Raw genomic sequence first — 20,581 nt, 5'->3', positions numbered from 1 at the left:
ACCAAATGCCGTCCTCACTGCGAAGGCTATTTGCAACAATTTTGGTATTCTGCGAGCCAAGTGATGTGATCGGGCTATGGCAGAAACATCTAGATGCAATGTCAGAGGACTACCGACGCAACTATCCTTCCCCCACGACCGTGGAACAAATGGTGCTGATTGACCTTTAAAATATGTTGCAATTGATGGGAAAGGACATAAAGTCATTCCCACTACCCGATATCGACGACACCTATGACACAGCAAGCGGTATCCCACGTGAGATCTTTGAGGAGGCAAGCATAGCTCCCAGTGCGGATGATGTGGCGTTGTCTGAGTCCTTGAACAGTGAGCAGAGGGCTGCATATGATGAGATCATGGCCGCGATTGACACGGATGAAGGCGTTTTGTTCTTTGTGGATGGACCTGGCAGCACTAGGAAGACTTTTCTTTACAGGGCCCTGCTCGCTAGAGTACGTAGTGAGAACAAGCTTGCTGTGGCGACAGCTACATCTGGTGTTGCCGCCTCCATCATGCCCGGTGGAAGAACCGCCCACTTGTAGGATCAAGAACACCGACTAGAGGGGGGTGAATAGGCGGTTTAAAATCTAAAGTCAACAACACTAGAGAAATTTAATTAGTACCAAAGGAAAGCCCTATGCCAAGCTATTACTATCTCTAGATGGGTTTGCAACCTAGGGTGACAAGATGCAAAACAAGCTCTAGTAAAGTAAATTGCTCAAAGTAAAACAAGAATTAAAGAGAGCAAGAGAAGTAACCAAGCTTGACACAAGAGTTTATCCCGTGGTGTCGATGACTTGCCGGTCACCCCTAATCCACGTTGAGGTGGATTCCAAGAATCAACCGCTCCTCTATCAAGAACCTCTTGATCTTGAGCCGGCTTGAATCAAGGAACCGCTCCACACTTCGATTCCACTAGAGTTGCTCTTCACCACTCCGGTGAGGTGAGCACAAGACCTCTCACAACCGAAATCGGGGCTCCTCAACAATCTCCTTGGAGGAGCTCCACGAAATCCTCTTCTCCAAGCCATCTAGGGAGCGGCAACTCCCAAGAGTAACAAGTTGATGATGCTTGCTTGAAGTTTCCATAATGCCACAAAGCTCAAACTCTTGATGCAATGCACTAGGAAGCTCTCACACTCTCAAGAATGCAATCTCTAAGCAAGTGTGTGTGAGAGAGGGATGCCATAGCTCTAAGATGTCAAGTATGCAGTCCAAATGGCCAAGAGAACCTCCCAAAGGCCGGGCAATGGGTATATATAGACATCCCTCCAAAAACTAGCCGTTACACTCTTTTCTGCGAAATCGCGGACCGTCCGCATTTCAAAAACCGGACTGTCCGCCGTTATAAACCAGTGAGTCATAATGCATTTAATGCGTGTCAGAACTAGCCGTTAAGCCCTGGCGGGCCGTCCGCAGTTATGTGTTCCACACCACCAGAGACCAACAACGTCTCTGGAACAACTTTGAAGTTAGCCTGCGGACTGTCCGCGCCTCAGGAGCGGACCGTCCGCAGTTCTCTTTTCAGCCCAAACCAGAGAAACAACCTCTCTGGTACAAATCTGGGATTAGCCAGTGGACCGTCCGCGCCCCATGGGCGGACCGTCCGCGCCCCATGGGCGGACTGTCCGCCGTTTAACTTTGAAGCCCACCAGAGAGACACCCTCCCTGGTACAAATTCTGAGTAAAAGTGGCGGACCGTCCGCCCACCTGGGCCGGACTGTCCGCCAGCCCACCAGAGCCTCTGCAAGCTCTCTGGAACGGGATCGGACCGTCCGCCCCTAGGGTGAGGACTGTCCGCCGTTACTCAGTCAGCTCTCAAACTTAGTCTTTTTCAAATCTTTTCAAAACGTTGTTAGCCCTCATGCATGCAACTAGACATTTTGAGCACAATGGCACTAGAGACCCGTCAAGCATGAATATACAACCCCTCTTGATAGTACGGCTATCTATCCAACAAATCCGGTCACTTTTCATCCACTAAACGCCTTGTGACCGGTAAAACGCAAAAGCCCTATTTTATACCTTTGCCTTTAGCCCGAGCTTTGCTCATCATCTCCAAAACTCCATATGTTCACAACCAAATCTCTTTCATCCGTGGATCAACCTATACTCATTATCTCAAATGAAATCGTTAATCCACAGACCGTTGTCATTAATTACCAAAACTCGAATTAGGGGCCTAGATGCTTTCACCACTCACGCTTCAAAATACCACTTACTATTGAGGATGGTAGATTATGTAGCTTCACGAAATAAAGTGGTACTGCAAAGCTGCTGCGGGGAACATCTCTTATAATTTGGGATGAGGCTACAATGACAAAGAAGCAAGCGGTGGAGGCTCTTGACAAAAGCTTGAGAGATATAATGGATCGGCCGGAGCTGCCGTTTGGTGGGAAGACTGTTGTTTTCGGTGGAGATTTCAGGCAGGTCCTCCCTGTTGTCCGGAAGGGGTCGAGGGCTCAAATAGTCGACGCTTCGCTGCGGAGGTTGTACCTTTGGGATTGGATGCGGCATCTAAAGTTGGTGCACAACATGCGGGCACAGAGCGACCCTTGGTTTGCAGATTATCTCTTGCGCATTGGTGGTGGAACAGAGGAGGTAAATGGTGATGGAGATGTCCGTCTCCCGGACGATATATGTGTGCCTTATACTGGAGATGGTAAGGATCTTGATAGATTGATTGAATGCATATTCCCAAAGCTAAATGAGAACATGGCAAGCAAAGACTACATCACTTCCAGGGCGATTTTGTCAACACGAAATGAGCGGGTGGATATGATTAATATGAAGATGATAGGTAGTTTTCGAGGGGACGAGATGGTTTATCATAGCTTCGACTCTGCAATTGATGATCCACATAACTATTACCCCTCAGAGTTTCTTAACACCTTAACCCCAAATGGTTTACCTCCACACGTGCTAAAGCTTAAGATCAGTTGCCCAATCATATTGCTTAGAAATATCGACCATGCGAATGGACTCTGCAATGGAACGAGACTGGTGGTACGAGGATTCGCAAAAAAACTCAATCAATGCTGAAATTGTATTGGGCCAGCATGCTGGAAAGCGGGTTTTCCTCCCTCGGATACCCTTATGCCCATCAGATGATGAGATGTTCTCGTTCCAATTCAAGAGGAAGCAATTTCCTATTAGGCTCAGCTTTGCCATGACGGTTAACAAGGCACAAGGGCAAACTATTCCCAACGTGGGGGTGTACTTGCCCGAACCCGTGTTCTCACATGGTCAGTTGTACGTTGCGCTATCTAGAGCAACCGCCAGATCAAACATTAAGATCCTCACACTCCCACCTAATACTGACGAAGGCAACAAGAAAGATGAAATCAAGGATAAGAAGAAATCCCAGAAGAAGGACAAGATAAAACGAAGTGTGAAGGAGAGGAAAAAAATGTTGGATAATGAGAAGAAAAAGACGCTGATGAGAAACGGTACATACACAAAGAAGATTGTGTATAAGGAGGTCCTAACGCTATAGATGAGAATCTGCCTCCATCATGGTTATGTAATGTGCAGCTCCTGACTGCAATGTCCTTGCATGCTACTATCAAATCTGTAAATTCTTCAATTGCTACCAAATAGTGTAAGTATCAAAAGTTGTAAAGATTGTTATTGTGTTCTAAATTGACCTGGGATATTATCATGAATGAAATCCACAAAAGATATTGCTGATTACGGCAAACTCATATGTCTGAACAAAATGCTGCATATTACTGCAAGTCTGCAACTTTCTTATGGGATTTGCATCTTTTTATAATTGAATTTTTAGCTCAGAGTGTTGGTATCCAGTTGGTTGTTTGATTTGCATCATAATTTATTCCTATATATATATATATACTCTCTTTCAAGGTTAAAAAGATCGACTCCCGTAGCGACACACGTAGTACTATCTCATCTAAAAAGAACGAAGTGAGTCTCCCGTGGTTCCGCCTCCTCCGTGGTTCTGCCCGCCGCTCGCTCCAAAACACGTGTCCCGTACTCCCGTCCTCGTCCGCGGTCCACCCCCACGCCTCTCGATGGTTACTCCTCGCACACCCGCCCTTGCGCCGCCGACCCCGGCGCCCCTCCTCCGCCGGTCCGCGCGCCCCTCCACCGCCAGCTCCTCCTCCTCCTCCAGCTCGGCGTCGCGGCACTCGCCCCGCGCACCGCCTCCGCCAGCTCGCGCGCTCGACGGCGCGACCCGACCCGGCTGCTGCACGCTCGCCCCGCCTCTACCTCCTGTGGATCCACGCGCTCGGCTCGGCCAGCGCCTCCCTCGCCGCCCGCGCGCGCAACGGCGCGCCGCCGCTGCCGGGGCAGGACAGCTCCCTTCCCTTCGACCGGCGCCCGCACGCTCGACGGCGCGACACCGCCGCTGCTGCCAGGGCAGGACGCCTCCCTGCTCTTCGCCCGGCGGCCGGCTCGAGCGCTCTCTCTCGCCGCGCTCCGCGTGCCGCTCGCCTCTGCTCGGCTGGACGCCTCCCTCCCCTTCGACCCTGCGCCGCCCGCCCTGCCAAAGCCACCTCCCCATCACCGATGCACAGGTCCGGGGAGTCAGTTGAGGAGGATGGATCCGCGGAGGTGGTGGCCTAATGCTCTGCCATCCCCACATCCCCACCTGCTCGTACTCCCGTCCCCATGGTTCCTATTCTTGTCGTCGGCTCCGTTTAGCAGGATGGATCCACGGGGGTGCTGACGGATGCGCCGTTTCTGCAATCCCAGCAGCCTCGCGGCCTATCTGCATCATCGCCGATCAGCCGCAAGCGCCATCAAGGAGGTACCTTCAACTTAATCCTCCTGGGGTCAACTTCTTCTACACCTACGATATCGATGAGCCCTCACCAGAGAAATCCTCCTCGTTGAGGTTCGTCCACCCTTTGCTGATCTCACGGAGTTGTTGCAGGGAACGTTGGAGAATTGTTAACGTGTAGAAGCTATGGCTGGGCTGTCTGTGCAGGCACCCACGAAGCCATGGCTGCCAGTAAGGATGCAGAACTAGGTGGCAATCAAGTATTCAGGTTGGTCACAGCAGGGACATGGCAAGAGGAAGAAAATACACATGATCTATATTGTGCCAAAATAATTTCTGTCATCTAAGGTTGGTTTAGGATGGGAAAATAGGGGTAATTTTTTCCAAAGGTATTTCTGCTCATGGGAATTGCCGCAATGCTGTACTTCAAAACCATAGTTGAGATGGATTTTTGGTCAAACAGTTTCATCGTATTTTGTAGTATGCTAATACTTTTGGTAGAATAGTATGCAAAGTAGTAGAGATTTTGATGTGATCTGGGGCATGAATTGACAATTATTATCCACATACCATAGTTTGTTGTAGAAACATTTTCTATTCAACTTTCGGTTAGTGCGGCTCCTATATTACAAACACCGGTGACTAGGTAATTTATGTAGACATCATGGAAGCAACAAAAGCATTAATTTTAAAAAAGAGGTAATTTGGTCCTCCGATAACTTGCAATAAGGTCCTGGCGGGTTGCTCCCAATTTAGTGTAATCTACTGCAACCTGAGGACAAGATGTAAGTACCAATCTAACTGAGCTTGTTTCTGAACGTACACATACTCTGCTTATATTGACTTATAGGCAGTGCAGAATGTTGCAGCTTGCTTAATAATCATTGTGTACTCTTTCAACTATTCAATTGATCTTTTTTACTATCCTCCTTGTCGGTACCCTGTAGCAGGGATACCCACTCTTACTGTGGCAAGGCAGGACCCGCATAGTTATCCGTAACTGCGCGGAAAGGGCGGAGTAGCCAGGCCCCACGGGTCAGGCTCTTCCCTCACCAGGCCAACGGCCCCGGACCCGTTCCCTGCCTGAGGATGGGTCCGGAGACGCCACGTGTCTCTAATGAAGGGAAGCTCCGAGCTGACAACTGAGGCCTCGGACCCCCCATAGGGGTCCGGGACCTCCTGCGTCCGTCCGGACCCCCCCTTTACCGCGTGGGGGTCCGGAACCGCCACGTGTCCCGGAGGCGCGGGCTCGTGCGCAAGTCTTCCGCTGGGAGACTCGCCCACCCACCGCATTTAATGCGGATGGTTGAGGCGTGCTCTGTCGCCGCAGCACGCGGGACAGCCTTTGTCAGGCCTCACTGTGCACCGCGTATTACCAAGGCGCACAGTGCAGCCGCCTGTGCCGCACCCGCGCAGAGCCCGTCTGCAGCATTAAATAGATACGACGGCACGGCACTTTTCCATCATGCCGCCTACACCGCAAGCTACACAGCCCGTTAAGCTACGTGGCAGGCGACGCCACTAGCTACGTCTGGCATCGTCCCGACAAGACAGCGCCTGGACATGATGAACGAGGGACTCCAGGAGCAGGCAAGGGAATCCAGGAGAGAGATCTCCTTTGCCTGCGACGCCATAATGTATGAACAGTACGTTATCTTATACTATATCGTTGGGCCCACCTGTCGGGGACCCAACAGCCATGTACGCGCCTCCCTTGAGATATAAAAGGGAGGCGCTCGCTGTGCACTACAAGCTCTCCAGACACACCAGCTCTCGCGAACTCTCTCTCTCGAGGGAAGGCAATACAATACACAGTGGATGTAGGGTATTACGCTCCGGCGGCCCGAACCACTCTAAACCCGCGGTGTTCATCGTGTTCTTGGGAGAGATCGAACTAGGACTAGCTAACCCCCGAGTATACACCCTCTGGGCTAGGGCGGGTGCCTTCCGCCACCCGGCTGTGGTTTGCAGCACCACGACACTCCTACTAGACATTGGGTCGACCTGTATCCTTGCATAAATATATTTCATTTGGAGAACAAGAGTTCCAGCTAAGTATAAATTTTTTGGTTTTGGCTTCTACTGCATGGTAGATGCTGGACAACGGTAGGCAGCACAGACATGTTTTCCGGGACAAGTTATGTGCTCAAGACAGGGAGACACCTGCATTCCTCATCAATCAGCGAAGAAGTCTGGTTCAGACTGCTCTGGATGGCAGGTCAGCATATCCAGACACCTGTGACTGAAACCTCATTTAGGGCTGGAAAAAAAGCTCGTTAAGCTGGCTCGGTGGCTCGTTTCAAAATTGCTCCGATTACGTTCGTTCTTTTTTAAAAATAAAGATTAGTTGATTTGGAACAAAAGTCAATTTTGGCAGGCTCAGCTCGGCTCGGCTCGTTATGCTCGATTTGAAGTTGCATATCAAACAACGCGGGAGACTATAATAAATACGAATATATTGATTTCGAAGAAAGCTCGAAAAAAGTTGAGGCTCGGCTCGATTCCACCCCTGGTCCTCATTCGCTCAGTGGTGAATGAAGGAGAAGTGAAGGAGCTGATTCACATTCTTCAACGGTAAGATGATCTTCTTGAAATGTAAAAGCTAATCTTTATCTTTATCAAGTCATGTTTCACATTAATTTATCATCGATCATTGTTTGAGCATTATTGTACTTACCATTCATGTGGCATTTGACTCTTGCTCTTCCATCCAGTGTTCATACAGTCAGTGGTGGAGCTTCATGTCAAATTAAAAGGAATCGAACACTTAATTTGAGAGCAAATCACTGAAGATTTCCTAAAGGGAAGGTGTCAACAAGATTTGCTCCTGAAGGATCAAAGCATACTCCTCAGTTCTCACCAATCATGGGACTTTAGTTTTAGGGGCAATAGAGTACTGACCCTTGGTTTCAGGTCATTGTGATTTATGGCCATTAACTTCCATGATGCATTTTTTTTTCTTTCTTTGCATTTGACGGCTAGAAGGATCTTCCTTGCAGGTGCACAACCCATATGCAAAATCTTATAGGATATTTCCCTTTCTCAAATTTGTGTGTTTTAGGAATATGGATTACGTATATGCAAAAGTTAACTTAAAGTATATTTGGATGTGCCAATCACTTGGACCCTGGATGAAACCAACATTTCCTCCTGCAGGTGGATTACTCACTCTATTAGTCATATTGCTTGACTCAAGCATTTGTCTGAAGTATATATGATTGGAATACTACTGTCAGATTTTGTGCATGTAGGAGCAAGAGCCAAGAGCTTTGCTCGAATGTGTTGGAAGTGAGAAATATTCATTTTGTGTCATCAGGGAGGCATGAGGGGCCACGGCGACTTTGATGATGTTGCCGGTGCGAGGGCAAAATAAAAGAGTAATATTTTCTCAATAAAAGAGAGATCAATATTTATGTAAATAACTAGACAAATTTATGGGTAAGTAGACCAAGTTTTGGTAGTCCCACCTGGCTTTGTTATGTTTTTCATTTCTTTGGTGACAAGCATGTTTAGTCAAGGTGGCTATCTATTCTTGTCTTTCAAATATTGTATGATCGCTATGGGGGGATGACCATGCGATCTAGCAAGCTGCGCGGGGGAAACTAAATGTATGGCTCCATGCCCATTCATATTCAGAGGGAACTTGTTTCTCCTGTAGCAACGCACGGGCACAATGCTAGTTGAGGTTTATTTCCCCTACTAATACAGTAGGTTTTTACATGCCTGCATCGTATTATACTGTCTGACGTATGATGCAAAACTGGATTAAAAGGTTAAAGCATGTGAGCAAACAGATACTCTTGGAGGATATTTAGGAATCATATCGTGAAGCTATGAATATCAATCAAGATATGTACGTGAAATCCGTATGTATGCTAACATGTTTCCTCGTCAAAATGGATCTTCTTTACAACGTTTCCTGAAGAATAGAACATCTACAGTATCTATTGTCAATCGTTAGAGTCTGAACTATCTGAATGACTATCTATAACAGCAGGGAACTGTTGCTCCAGTAGGATTGACTGGGATGTAGGGGTGCCATTGCCATTGATTCGTGATTTATTTGTACCCTTCTTCTGTGATGCTCCAACTTCCTTGCATGCTTTATCTAGCATCACCAAGAAATCTCTTACAATCACAAACAACCGAAAATCGTCATCTTTAGAGTCATTTCCATGGAAATATCGGATTGTTTTCTTCACTAATGATCTCAACCTCTTCTCTTCTTTCATCAGAAAAATTGTCTCATTATCTGCATATTCCACAAAGCTTTCCAGTGAGTTGCGGAATCCACTCTTTTCTTCTATCGTTGCAATCTCACTCAGGATCTCCTTTGATTTCAGCAACTCATGCCTGAGGTTCATCACACTGGTATACAAAGCTTCAGCATCTAGTGCAGCTACCCTCTTGACATTGTCCATCTCTGTACCGAGTCCTGAAACAATCTTAAGGCCACGGTGGGAGTAGTAATCGCCATCTTCTTCAAGAGATCCGTTGGCATTGTCATCTGAAGTACTAGGAGATGGACTTATTCCACTTTCCATGGCCAGCCTTGCTTCACGGATACCTTCAGAGCGGATGATCTCTTGAACAACAAAGTGAAGCAATGTGGTCTTTCCATCAGCACCCTTGACATCCGATAATTTCAGAAGGGTGTCCAGCTTGAATGCATTAGCACCACCACGGAAAGTCCCATCATTCAAACGGTTTCCGGTTTTGAGAACAGCTTCTAGTAACTTCAGAAAATGGCGGTGCTTTAGTTCCCCACAAGCAGCCTGGCAACAACAAATGTAGTATCAGTAATCTTGTAATGGAAGGTTAGAGTTTTTTCCTTTTTCTTTTGACGAACTTAAAACAGAAGTCAACAGTTTCTAGGTAAATTACCTCCAACTGGAGGAATGAATCCCCGAGACTTGAAGCATCTTCTTGTAAGGAGGACATGAAAAGCAAAGCATTGATCCTTTTGAAAGCAAAAGGTATATCAATTAGTGCTTTCATTACTTGTTCTGCAAGGCCTAGTTGTGAGAAATCCCCGTTATAGAGCCTGAGCTTCTGCTCCTCCTCATCAGTTGGCTTCATTCTCAAGATTGTCTCAAGAAGCACCCTAGGAAGTTCATTCCCTTATGAACAGAAATAGGTGAAAAACAATCAGATAATTTGAGGGCACTGCTGAACTAGATCCCAAGCCTATTAAAATTAAATGAAAATGAAAATTCTACATACAAGGTCCTAAAAAACATCTAGGAGGCTGGCGACTCCATGTACTAAGAAAAAAAAAACTGCACACTCTCACAAACAAAATACAACTTCAAAAGTCATAATATTGAAGCCTCTACAGTGGACTATCCAGAAAGAACAGAAAAGGCATATTCTATCCAGGCTAACTGGATTCATTTCCACCTTTCAGATTCATGTTGATGTCAGCAAATAAGTAGAGGTAAAAGAAGAATATATATAATCTGAAAGAATTTTCCTTGAGTCCTCAATAAATGAAAGTATGAAACGGAACAAAACTAATATACTAAAATAGTGTCCAACATGATGTAGATTAAAAAACCTGCATGGTATTTACTCAGGCAAAGTTTATTTTGTGTGTGTGAATCGCTAACTTAAAAGTTTAATGTCATCTAATTTTGTGCAAATGCCTTGCATTCTGAGATATATTGAAGGGTTTTTTCTCCTCAACACAATTAAGCAAGCTACACAGGACAATCAATAATACATTCTTCTGAATAAACTTTAAAAAGTTAGTGGCCACCCTGCAAGTCATATCATCACAGTTTTCTAAAAAAACTTCATTTACAAGTGTATTGCCAACTGTCATTTAAGTCTCTGCAAATGGCTTGTATTTAGAGATATACTGAAGGGCTTTTTTTAAATATAGTTAAGCAAGCTACATGGGCAAATTGAGAATAGCTAGTTGTGGATAAGCAGATACCTTCAATGAGAGCATCATGAATTTCTTGTACTCTGACATTCATTGCCTTAAAAACAACTGCCAGGTTGCATGATTTCTTAACATTGAGAAGAGAAATGTTCTGAGAACCAGGATCTGTGGAGGGGAGTTCCTTGTCCTTGAGGTTATTTCTGTTGCCAGCGCTATAACCGAACAATTCCTCTATCATGTCCTCGTTCACACTGCAAATGTTATTGTGAGAAACATGTACAATGCAGACAGAATGCATCAAGGATTTATTTCTAATGATACTTACTGAAAAGAACCAAATTTGATGTCATGCCATGCCATTGAGTGATCAGGATTAGCAAGAACTTTGTCCCAATAGAAAGGTCGAAGTTTGGCTCTTGGAGCATTAACTTCGGCTTCGGATGATTCGCTGGTCTGCTCGCCAGCAGATGATCCCTCAGAACGACTTGACTCAACAGGTGACAGCTGAGCAAGTCTTGCTTTTGAACCTTTGGGAGGTCCAGGTGGGGGAGGAGGAGCCTTCTTGATGGGAGGTGGCAAAGGTGGAGGTGGCGGAGGCAGTGGCATTGGCTTAGGAGCATCACTTGTGGCATTGTTCTCTAGTGTTCCTCCAATCACTTGTGAAGTTGGTGTGGTGTCAGATGATCCTTTAAAACAGCATGAAAAGCACTGACCCATGCTGACTCCACCCTTAGAAGGCCCAACCCTTTGATCATCCTTGTGAAGTGGACTGGCAGGACAACGAGCATCGGGTGATGAACCTGCAGCCAGAATATTGCATGTTATAGCACAATATCAGGAAATCCATCATAGGTGGTCAAAATGGACACTACCTCACCTGGGACATTAGCCAATTGCATGTGAAGAAGAGGATGGTCATCTCGTTGCTCACCGACAGAGACCTTGCTTTTGTTGCATCCACAGCAGTAGAAAATTAGAAATGCAGCAATGAATGATAATGCTGCCGTCGGAAGAACTGCAATCAAGACTAATTTAACATAGTCTTTATGCTTCTCCAATGGTGAAATTGGAGGCCCTCCCTGATGTTTGTGTGCAGGTTTATGGTGATGAGGTTGGTTGGGAGGTTCAGTGTTGAGAGACTCGGAAGGCGGAGATGGTGTTTCTGTAACAGATTGGGGAAACTGAACTTCATTACCGGAGGACACGGATGGAACAAAAGCTGGAGCCATGGAAGGAGCATCTCCAATTGATTGACCAGTCAAATACCGTCTCGAATAGAAGTTTGAATGAAGTAACAGCTTGTGACTCTCAAGATAGGTGCCAAGTGCAACACTGAATTCTTGTGAAATGCCCAAACCGAAGTAGTTTGCGCGGATACAATCACAGGTAGTAGATAATTTTTCATGGGAAAGAAGTGCTAGAAGCTCCAGAAACAACACAGTCTTCAAAACATTCTCTGATGAACGACTCAACAGTTCATCTGAAGCAAATGACAGTACATTGCCCAATATTTCCTCTGTACCAACCATGTCCCTTAAGCAAATTGACCATATTTTGTCAACCTGCATTCATCCATGAACCAGCCAACATAGTAAGTATACCTTTGCTGATGCCTCCATTTCTCGCGAAGAGCCATGTGTAATAGCAAAAGCTAACCAAACAGAAGTTCACAGAATATATTCTCTGAAGTACTTAGTGAGCTCCAGGACCATTATTTTTTGCTCTTTTCTTTTAAAGTAGCTGGTCAGCTACTTAAGTTAAAAGAACGAATTTTTCAGAAGAACACAAAAGGAACTCAGTGTGCAAATTTCATGCTAGATCTTGAGTGCCAGGAAAGCATGCATGTCATGAACCAATCAATACTTTCTAATGCTGCGAAGAAAAAGTATCTGGATGGCTTACCAGATCCCCATTCAGAAGTGGCAATGGAAGAGAAGTATGCTCCCTCCATTGCAGCAAGAAGCGCTCCCAGTCCTCCTCCGCCCCTACTCCTCCTGACAGCTTGATCAATGATGCAGCCGCCACAAATAGCAACGCAAACCTTAAGCTCCTCATCACTTATTGCATCCTATGAGCTCATCCTTCCTCTTCCTTTCCTCCACCAAGAAAAAGAAAAAGATGAAGCCTTTTCTGGTCTGTGTGGAGTGTAACAGAAGAAGATTCTCTGGCTGCCAAACTAGCTAGATTTGTTCTAAGAGAAGGCCTGAGGCCTGTAGGTGTGCCAGTATGAACTGTCTAGAAGAGTCAAATCCTACTGCATTGTTTAGCAACAAAGAATAGTGAGCTGAAATCAAGGTCACGGATGCTTTTACTTGAGAATAGTTTGGCCGGATGGCACAAGGAGTCGGTCAGTGATACTGTGGTAGAAGGAAATGTTGACTTCGGCACGCGCATCTGCATCTGCCTGCACCAAGGAAAACATTTTTTTATGCCGTGGTCAACATCTTTAGGAGTCTGGGACGGCACAGATTCAGATTCAAATGCATTGTCATGACTCTAGCTGTTGATTGATTGCTTCGTTTCTTGATCTTGCCAAACACCGTAAAAAAAATTGTCTTGCTGGTGAGGCTATACTTCGGTGGAGCCAAGCCATGGCCACAAAGAGCGTAGAAAACTGTAGCTTGCAAGCGGGAAAGCCAAGGAGGCGTGTCCCGTACCCGTCTCCCGCCAAGACGCGCGCAGGAAGAGAGAGCGTCGGAAGGCGAGTCGAGTGGCGTGGGCGGGCGGCCCGGCCACTCACACGCCTCGCGCCTGACGTCTCCACACGGTCGGCACCTCCGCAGGGCAAGAGCAACCGGCCGCTCGGGGCTTCGGCTCGAGGCTTCGCGCCCCCATCCTCGCCGCCGGCCATGGCCGCCCGCCGCCGACCTCACCGCGACGCATTCTGTTACACTCACCGCCCTGCATCACAAGAAGGGGAAAAAAAAGAATAGAAGAAAAATGCGAAGCAGTATGGGTCGTTGGCCCATTGGGCCTTCTAAGAAACTTTCTCGTTGGGCCCGAAGCCTTGGGCCGTCGGTGGGGCCCACTGGCTGAGCTGAGCTGATGAGTTGCCATCAGCGCATCTGGGCATGTGAGCAGATGCGATGCTAGCTAGGATGCCGCTGACACAGAAAGAAGAAGAGAAGCCGAACAAAAAGAAAAGGACGGCTCCTTCCAAGGGTCAAACGCCGAAGCGGGGTGGTGAGTTGCTGCCCCGTCTTCGATTCGACCCTCGCGCAAGATCGAGCGTCCTCGGCCTGGGGCTTGCGGTACCCTGGATCCGTTCGCTTCGCGTCCATCGGGTCTCGAGCAGGTGACGGCTGCCTTGCTGCTTTGTTGCTCCTGGTTGCGTCCTAGTTGCGTACATGAGGAGATCTGCTTCTTGGAGTGTTGCTGGTTGTTTAAGGGCGTGATTGTACTGTTTGGTGGTTAGTTTAGGACCTCCAGGGTTGCTGCTTGGTGTTGCGGGGGAAGTAGATTTCGGGATGCTTTCCGATTTGGCGTTCAGCCGTTCAGGGGCAGAAGAGTTTCGTGTCGGCTCTGCTCGATGATTCTTGCTAATGTGATTGTGCTCCGATTTGGGATTTTGATGGCTTAGTTCTGGTAGATTGTGCTAAAATCTTTGTTGGGGACTTGGAACAACCTGAAATCTTAGAATTGCTGCGACGTAGGCCTCATTTTAGAATTTAGACTATGCATGCTATGCTTTAGCCATTATAGGGTAAGGAGTAAATGATGTCTTCTACTCTCCCCAATAATGCTGGGTGGACATTCAAAATCACAATGGAGCAGGGAAATCATTTATTGGAGAACTAAAGTAGTACTCTTTTAGAATTATGAGTCCACCTTCACATTTATAGTAACTGCTGATCCCCATTTTGAGTTACTAGTTGTTGGTTCCATTTGTATCACATGTTTTCCCTAATTAGGTTATTTCTACATGCAGTTTTCAGCTGATCACAGCAGGAAACATTTGACTTGGAAGAGCACCGTTGTGTAACTGAGCACCACAAAAGTATTATCGGTCTGTTTTGAGTTATCCTATCAAGTTCCTGTTAGAGTGCTGGCTGCATACTGGTACAATATTTTCCCCAATGTTTTGGGCCACGGAAGGTTAGAGATCTTCTATCTTGTAAGGCAGTAAGACACAATCTTCTTGATCATAGTCTGTGCCCATTTACCCTTACCTACAAATAGGACGTTCTAAAAGCAGGACAGTGGGCTTTGTACACTCTGGTTGTTTCTCTCTCACGATATATAGACTGATATAATGGACGAGAGGAGGAATATTTTGATGGACCGTTATGAAATTGGGAGGCAGTTAGGACAAGGGAACTTTGCTAAGGTATATTATGCTCGAAATCTAACTAGCGGGCAGGCTGTTGCAATAAAGATAATTGATAAGGACAGGATCACGAGGGTTGGGCTAATAGTGCAGATAAAGAGGGAGATTTCAATAATGAGATTGGTAAGGCATCCAAATGTTCTGCAACTTTTTGAGGTAATGGCTAGCAAGAGCAAGATATACTTTGTTTTGGAGTATGCTAAAGGTGGCGAGCTGTTCAACAAAATATCCAAGGGAAAGTTTAGTGAGGATGTTGCAAGGAGGTATTTCCACCAACTGATCTGTGCGGTGGACTACTGCCACAGCCGAGGTGTTTACCATCGTGATCTGAAGCCAGAAAACCTACTCCTAGATGATAATGAGAACTTAAAAGTCTCGGATTTTGGCCTAAGTGCTCTAGCTGAATCCAAGAGACATGATGGCCTCCTCCATACCACCTGTGGAACTCCAGCTTATGTTGCTCCTGAAGTGCTTAGCAGGAGAGGCTATGATGGCTCCAAGGCTGACATATGGTCTTGTGGAGTAATTCTTTTTGTGCTTGTGGCTGGTTACCTTCCGTTCCATGACCCAAATCTTATAGAGATGTATAGGAAGATTTCCAAAGCAGAGTACAGATGCCCTCGTTCCTTCTCTACTGAACTGAAGGACCTGCTTTTTAGAATGCTTGATCCAGATCCAAGAACTAGAATTTCTATTTCAAGGATAAAGAGAAGCACTTGGTACAGGAAACCCTTTGAGTTAAATGCTACAAAGATGAAGCACGAATCAGCAAGGGACAAGGTGTGTAATGGTGAAGCCACAACCTCTAACTTAATAGAATGCGGTAATTTGGAGGAAAATCAAGGGCCATCAAGCCTCCCTAACCTGAATGCATTTGACATCATTTCCCTTTCAACTGGATTTGACCTGTCCAATTTATTTGAGGAAAGATATGGCCGGAGGGAAGAGAGATTCACCACTAGGCAGCCAGCAGGGACAGTTTTTGGTAAGCTAAAGGAACTGGCTGAGAGGTTAAAGCTCAAAATTGAGAAGAATGAAAATGGAGTTTTGAAACTGGCTGCACCAATTGAAGGAATAAAGGGATTTCTTGAGCTCGATGCAGAGATTTTTGAGCTTGCTCCTTCTTTCCTTTTGGTTGAATTGAAGAAGACCAATGGGGACACCATAGAGTATCAAAAGCTCGTGAAAGATGAAATAAGGCCTGCACTCAAGGATATGGTCTGGGCATGGCAAAGCGATCGGCACAGGCAGCATGAGCAAATTATGCAAGAAGAGCAGCAGCAGCAGCAGGCACCTTTGCCACCACAGCAGTAGTCACCTTTGCCACCACAGCAGTAGTCACCTTTGCCATCGCAGTAGCCGCACCCACATGACTGATTGTGGAGATCCTTGATAGCACAAAATCCAGAGAACAAGCTGCAACGATCGTTGCAGTCACGAGGTGAAATGTGCTATCGGACCATTGTTGCTGCCACATGAACCGCACAACCACTTGAAACTAAGCATCATCAGGTTACCACCACATCAGCTGCAGGACTACCTCCAACTGCCAGAGTCACGATTCATAGACATACATGTGATTGGATGTTCAGGTCTAGGATCTACTACGTTGCCAACCATTTGGCTTTTTCCCTTTTATATAGCTCCCTTTGAATCCCTGTATTTCTTGTAAATCAGTATATCCCATTTTTTTCGTTACAAATGTAGGATCACTATACTTGGCTTCAGTTTCGAAAATTTGTTTGTTCTAAAGAATTTTGTACTCAGGTGTAAGTATAAAAGTTTGTCGGTACCCCAGGATTGGGGTACCCCCTCTTGCTGTGCTTAGGCAAGAGTCTCATAGTTATCCTTAACTACGCCTCGACGGCTGAGCGGCCGGACCTCTGTAGTCCGGAGCCCTACTCTCCCGGCAAACGGACCCGAACCCACTCCCCGCTTGGGGAGGGTCCGGTGATGTCACATGTCCCGGAGAAAGGGGCGCTTGGCTAGGGGGCCCGGACCTCCCACCAGGTCCCGGACCCCCAAATACTATCGAACCCCTCAACGGGGGGAGTACAGACACCCCGCTTGTCGGGGTCCGAAGCCGCCACGCGTGCGGGCGCGCGTAGGGGCGCGGCGCTCCCCCGGGAAGACACGCCCACCTACCGCATTCAATACGGTAGACGTAAGTGCGCTCTGCCACAGCAGAGCCCGAGGCGGCTTTTGCCAGGCTGAACTATTGACCGCGCGTTACCAAGGCGCGCGGTGCAGCCTCTGGCACCGCCCATGCCACGCACGCCAGTTAGACACGACAACTCGACGACGGAGTATCATAATGCCTACGTGGTAGACCCAACAGTCTACGCCGCAACCTACACTACCTCAACGGGCGCTTCGCCGATGGGACAGGAGAAGACCCCCACGGTCAGAGAGTTTACAAGACGATGAAGTGTATCCGGCAAGAGATTCTTCATCACTGTAGCTCCATTAGTGTCAATTTAGTATAGTATACATCCTTGTTGGACCCACCTGTCGGGGTTCAACACCTGTGTACGCGCCCTCCTTGCTCTATAAAAGGGAGACACCCGTTAGAGAAAGGTCAGGTCCAAAAGAGGACTAGAAGGCAGAGGATAGACTCATCCACCGACACTAGAGCAATACTACTCTCAAGTGGACGTAGGGTATTACGCTCCGGCGGCCCAAACCACTCTAAAATCCTCGAGTGTTCTTGCGTTCTTGCCCCCCAAGCTAGATATGGCTAATCGCTTAGCGCAATCCCGAGTACACCCCCTCTGGGATTAGGCGGGTGCGTTCCGCCACCCGGCTGTGGGTACCCTAAAAATCCCACAACAAAGTTGATTAATCACAAATTGATCTTGGCATGTAACACTGTCATATTTACCATAAGAAATTGCATGTTGGACTGTGGAAATTATGATTCTGGGTTATCGTTTGGCTATTTGTGTCGACGATTGCTTGTTTCAGATGTTAATCATAATCATATAATGTATTTTATGGACGCTCTGGATTTCCTTGTGCCATTCCTATATATGTATAAACCACCCAGCTATCACTGAATGCTTTTCACGTTGTTGCTTTCTCTGGTAGCGTTGTCAAATGAGACACAAAACACAAAACCATGAAAAGAGAGACTCTGAATATTCTTGACTTCATTTGGCCATGCACCCCCGTATAGCGATTTTCCGTTGTGCTGCTTGAGCTCCTCCTCCTTGTGCTCTTGGTTCAAGCGTTTCTGGTGAGGCTGCCGACCTGCCGTGCTGCAATCTGACGCTGGTGCCGAAGCGAGGGTCTGCAGCAGCAGGTGCTGGCTTCCCCTGACGCTGTGAGAGGACGAATCGCGCAGGTGCAGTACAGTTTGAAGCAGTACACCTGCCGGGCTTGCCATTTCGAAGGAGACGGTAGCAGCAGCAGCAGCAGCAGTACAAGGTTGATTTCTTCAAAAAAATAGTACAAGGTTGGTAGCAGTACAGATTGGGGACGAACACTCCGCTGGACGGTGAGGAGACTCTCCCACTGACCTGTGGCCCTCTGAACCATGGAGCCCGCAGGTCAGTGGCACCGAGTCCCTCTGCAGTACTTGTACTGCAGAGGAGGAACCGGTTCCCCGCTGAACTCGCCCAAAGTCAAAGCCTGGAGCGTTGCAGTACACGCCGGTGCAGGTCGATGCTCCTCCCAGCACGCGTTTATATTGCCTCGCCACGCGCGGCTGGGACATGGAAGCGTGACCTGTGCGCAGAAAAGAGAAAGGGGCGCGAAGGCATCATTGAGTGCAGCGTTGATGAGCCGCCGGCGGCGAGGTCCGCCGGCCGCGGCTCACCGGCGCTGCACTCAATAACGCCTTTGCTCTCTCTGGCCGGCGACGGCGAGCGCTAGCCCCTCGTAGCCGTGCAGGCATCCCTCAATCATCAGGAACTCTGCTGGCCGAGTTGTGAGCAGGCTCACCGATCGGAGCAATGTCTCTGTCCCGCGCTCATCCCGATCTGCCTTTGCAAGCAACTTTTTTAGAATTAGTAGCACATGGTAGGAGCTTTTTTTTTTGGCACTAGCAAGATCTGGTTTGTTGTTGCCTTCTGAATTTGCGCTGTGTTCTGTTCAGAATTCGCATGAACGATGCAAGTCAAGTCCCACTGGTATGTTTTTTTTCTTTTTTAAAGCAATCCTACATGAGCTACATCTTCTGAACCCAAACGACGACGAGCACTCACTTGATCACATCTCATCTGCCAACGCACACGGATGGATAGATCGATGATGGGTAGAAGCAATGCACACACGCGACGAGGAGACCGCTAAGCCGGAGAAGCTACAGGGGAACAAGAAGCGCCGGCCGGCCGGCGTCGACGCCGGTCAGTTGGGGCCCCAGCACACGAGGTGGTAGGCCTTGCGCATCCTGGCGTCCGCCGCCGGCGGCGGCGGCGGCCGGGGCAGCCCGGCCGCCGCGGGGTCCGAGAGCGCGGCGGACAGGGCGCGGATCCGGGGCGCGGCTGCGCGGCGGTAAAGCGAGCGCAGCGCGTAGTCCCAGCGGCACAGGCCCGCCTGGTCCTTGAGCGCCTCCACCGCGCCCATGCTCGCCGCCACCACCAGCGGCGGCGCCTTCCCGCCCGCCGCCGCCGCCGCCGCCGACATCTCTGCCGCCGCGCGCTCTACGGACTACTAGTGGGCACTGAGACCTCGGCTGGTTCTTGATCTCTCCGGGATGTCCGCGGGTGACAGGCGGGTTGGCGTGCAGGGAGGGCGTTTTATACGCGGCCCGGCGGCAATCCGGCGGAGAAACGGAGGTGGGTGGAGGCGAAAACAGGGAGCGCGTCGCCGGTTTTGGACTCCGACGGGAGGCGCGCTCACCGCTCGCTACCGTTTCCAAGGAAGCAGGGCGGTGGCGTGGTGCATGCATGTTGCCAAACAGCCCAAACTGCCAAGGCGTGCCGCGGCACGGGCCGGGGAAGGGAAACTTAAAAACTGTACTCACTCCTTAGTTTTTCTTCATTTTTTTTCTTTTGAATGTGTTCGCAGTACTCAGTAGGCACTCCATAGTTTTTCTTATTGTACGCTACTGCTCCCTTTGTCCCAAGAAGAATGTAAATCTCATTTCTTAAAAATTTTAATCAAATTTATACAAAAATTTACTAATAATTTTTATGTCCGAATAGATGTAGTATAGAAATATATTACACGATTAATCTAAATATATTTATATTATAATATAATTATTAATACTATTTTGTATAACTTTGATTAAATTTGAAATTGTTTGACTTCTCGGAAAGCGAGATTTACATTTTTTTTGGAACGGAGATAGTATTTTTTGTTTTGCCACAATTATATATTTGCCGTTCTATATATGTCTCATTGACATGCGAGGAAGAGGAACATCCGTTACTGACAACGGCAAATAGTAGTAGACTGTGCAGAATTGCTACGGCAGTATAGAAATTTTCCGCTTTCTCTTCTCCCTTTATTATTGTTATATGGCGACCGGAGATGGCGACTGGTGAAGCGTGTGTCGTGCGAGTGATCCATGAGTGTTGAGCTCAGTGTACTCTCTTAGAAGGAAACTCCGAATTTCCTGTTAATTATTGGGCAGAATCCAAGAATTACCAGGCTGATTTTATATGCGCAAGTA

At 47.7% G+C, this 20,581-nt stretch overlaps 3 protein-coding genes and 2 long non-coding RNA genes across 6 annotated transcripts; 3 read left to right on the top strand and 2 right to left on the bottom strand.

Moving 5' to 3' along the window:
* Positions 1-3,953: 3,953 nt before the first annotated feature.
* On the top strand, positions 3,954-5,349 carry LOC120658343. The gene is made up of 2 exons (XR_005668604.1): positions 3,954-4,774; positions 4,901-5,349. It is a non-coding gene; the product is annotated as an uncharacterized LOC120658343 (long non-coding RNA).
* A 1,911-nt stretch (positions 5,350-7,260) lies between these two features.
* On the top strand, positions 7,261-8,213 carry LOC120658400. Of its 2 annotated transcripts, XR_005668662.1 has the most exons (3): positions 7,261-7,321; positions 7,462-7,903; positions 7,999-8,213. It is a non-coding gene; the product is annotated as an uncharacterized LOC120658400 (long non-coding RNA). The 2 variants fall into 2 exon arrangements; XR_005668654.1 differs by lacking the exon at positions 7,999-8,213 and having other exon boundaries at positions 7,462-7,927.
* A 374-nt stretch (positions 8,214-8,587) lies between these two features.
* Positions 8,588-13,447, bottom strand: LOC120658090 (formin-like protein 10). Its single transcript, XM_039936333.1, has 8 exons — positions 13,292-13,447; positions 12,947-13,038; positions 12,537-12,725; positions 11,512-12,196; positions 10,960-11,434; positions 10,686-10,885; positions 9,632-9,867; positions 8,588-9,522 (listed from the first exon to the last, which is right to left on the bottom strand). The coding sequence occupies exons 3-8, from the start codon at positions 12,687-12,689 to the stop codon at positions 8,698-8,700; spliced, it is 2,574 nt and encodes an 857-aa protein (XP_039792267.1). The 5' UTR covers positions 12,690-12,725; positions 12,947-13,038; positions 13,292-13,447; the 3' UTR covers positions 8,588-8,697.
* Positions 13,448-13,742: 295 nt separating this feature from the next.
* LOC120658164 (CBL-interacting protein kinase 26-like) lies at positions 13,743-16,719 on the top strand. The gene is made up of 2 exons (XM_039936440.1): positions 13,743-13,929; positions 14,563-16,719. The coding sequence occupies exon 2, from the start codon at positions 14,887-14,889 to the stop codon at positions 16,273-16,275; it is 1,389 nt and encodes a 462-aa protein (XP_039792374.1). The 5' UTR covers positions 13,743-13,929; positions 14,563-14,886; the 3' UTR covers positions 16,276-16,719.
* A 2,270-nt stretch (positions 16,720-18,989) lies between these two features.
* LOC120658264 lies at positions 18,990-20,085 on the bottom strand. The gene has a single exon (XM_039936535.1). It carries the CDS (start codon positions 19,585-19,587, stop codon positions 19,309-19,311), a length of 279 nt encoding a protein of 92 aa, XP_039792469.1. The 5' UTR covers positions 19,588-20,085; the 3' UTR covers positions 18,990-19,308.
* Positions 20,086-20,581: the final 496 nt, after the last annotated feature.

This window comes from Panicum virgatum, chromosome 1K, assembly GCF_016808335.1.
Source record: "Panicum virgatum strain AP13 chromosome 1K, P.virgatum_v5, whole genome shotgun sequence".
Taxonomy (NCBI): domain Eukaryota; kingdom Viridiplantae; phylum Streptophyta; class Magnoliopsida; order Poales; family Poaceae; genus Panicum; species Panicum virgatum.
This window is presented reverse-complemented; position numbering and strand designations above follow the sequence as displayed.

Excerpts from the sequence above, each read along its gene's own strand:
- LOC120658164 (XM_039936440.1), top strand. The coding sequence starts at position 14,887 with ATGGACGAGAGGAGGAATATTTTGATGGACCGTTATGAAATTGGGAGG.
- LOC120658090 (XM_039936333.1), bottom strand. The coding sequence starts at position 12,689 with ATGAGGAGCTTAAGGTTTGCGTTGCTATTTGTGGCGGCTGCATCATTG. Across the intron at positions 11,435-11,511 it reads GCAATTGGCTAATGTCCCAG|GTTCATCACCCGATGCTCGT; the intron begins GTGAGGTAGTGT and ends TTCTGGCTGCAG. Across the intron at positions 9,523-9,631 it reads ATTCATTCCTCCAGTTGGAG|GCTGCTTGTGGGGAACTAAA; the intron begins GTAATTTACCTA and ends TGTTGTTGCCAG.
- LOC120658264 (XM_039936535.1), bottom strand. The coding sequence starts at position 19,587 with ATGTCGGCGGCGGCGGCGGCGGCGGGCGGGAAGGCGCCGCCGCTGGTG.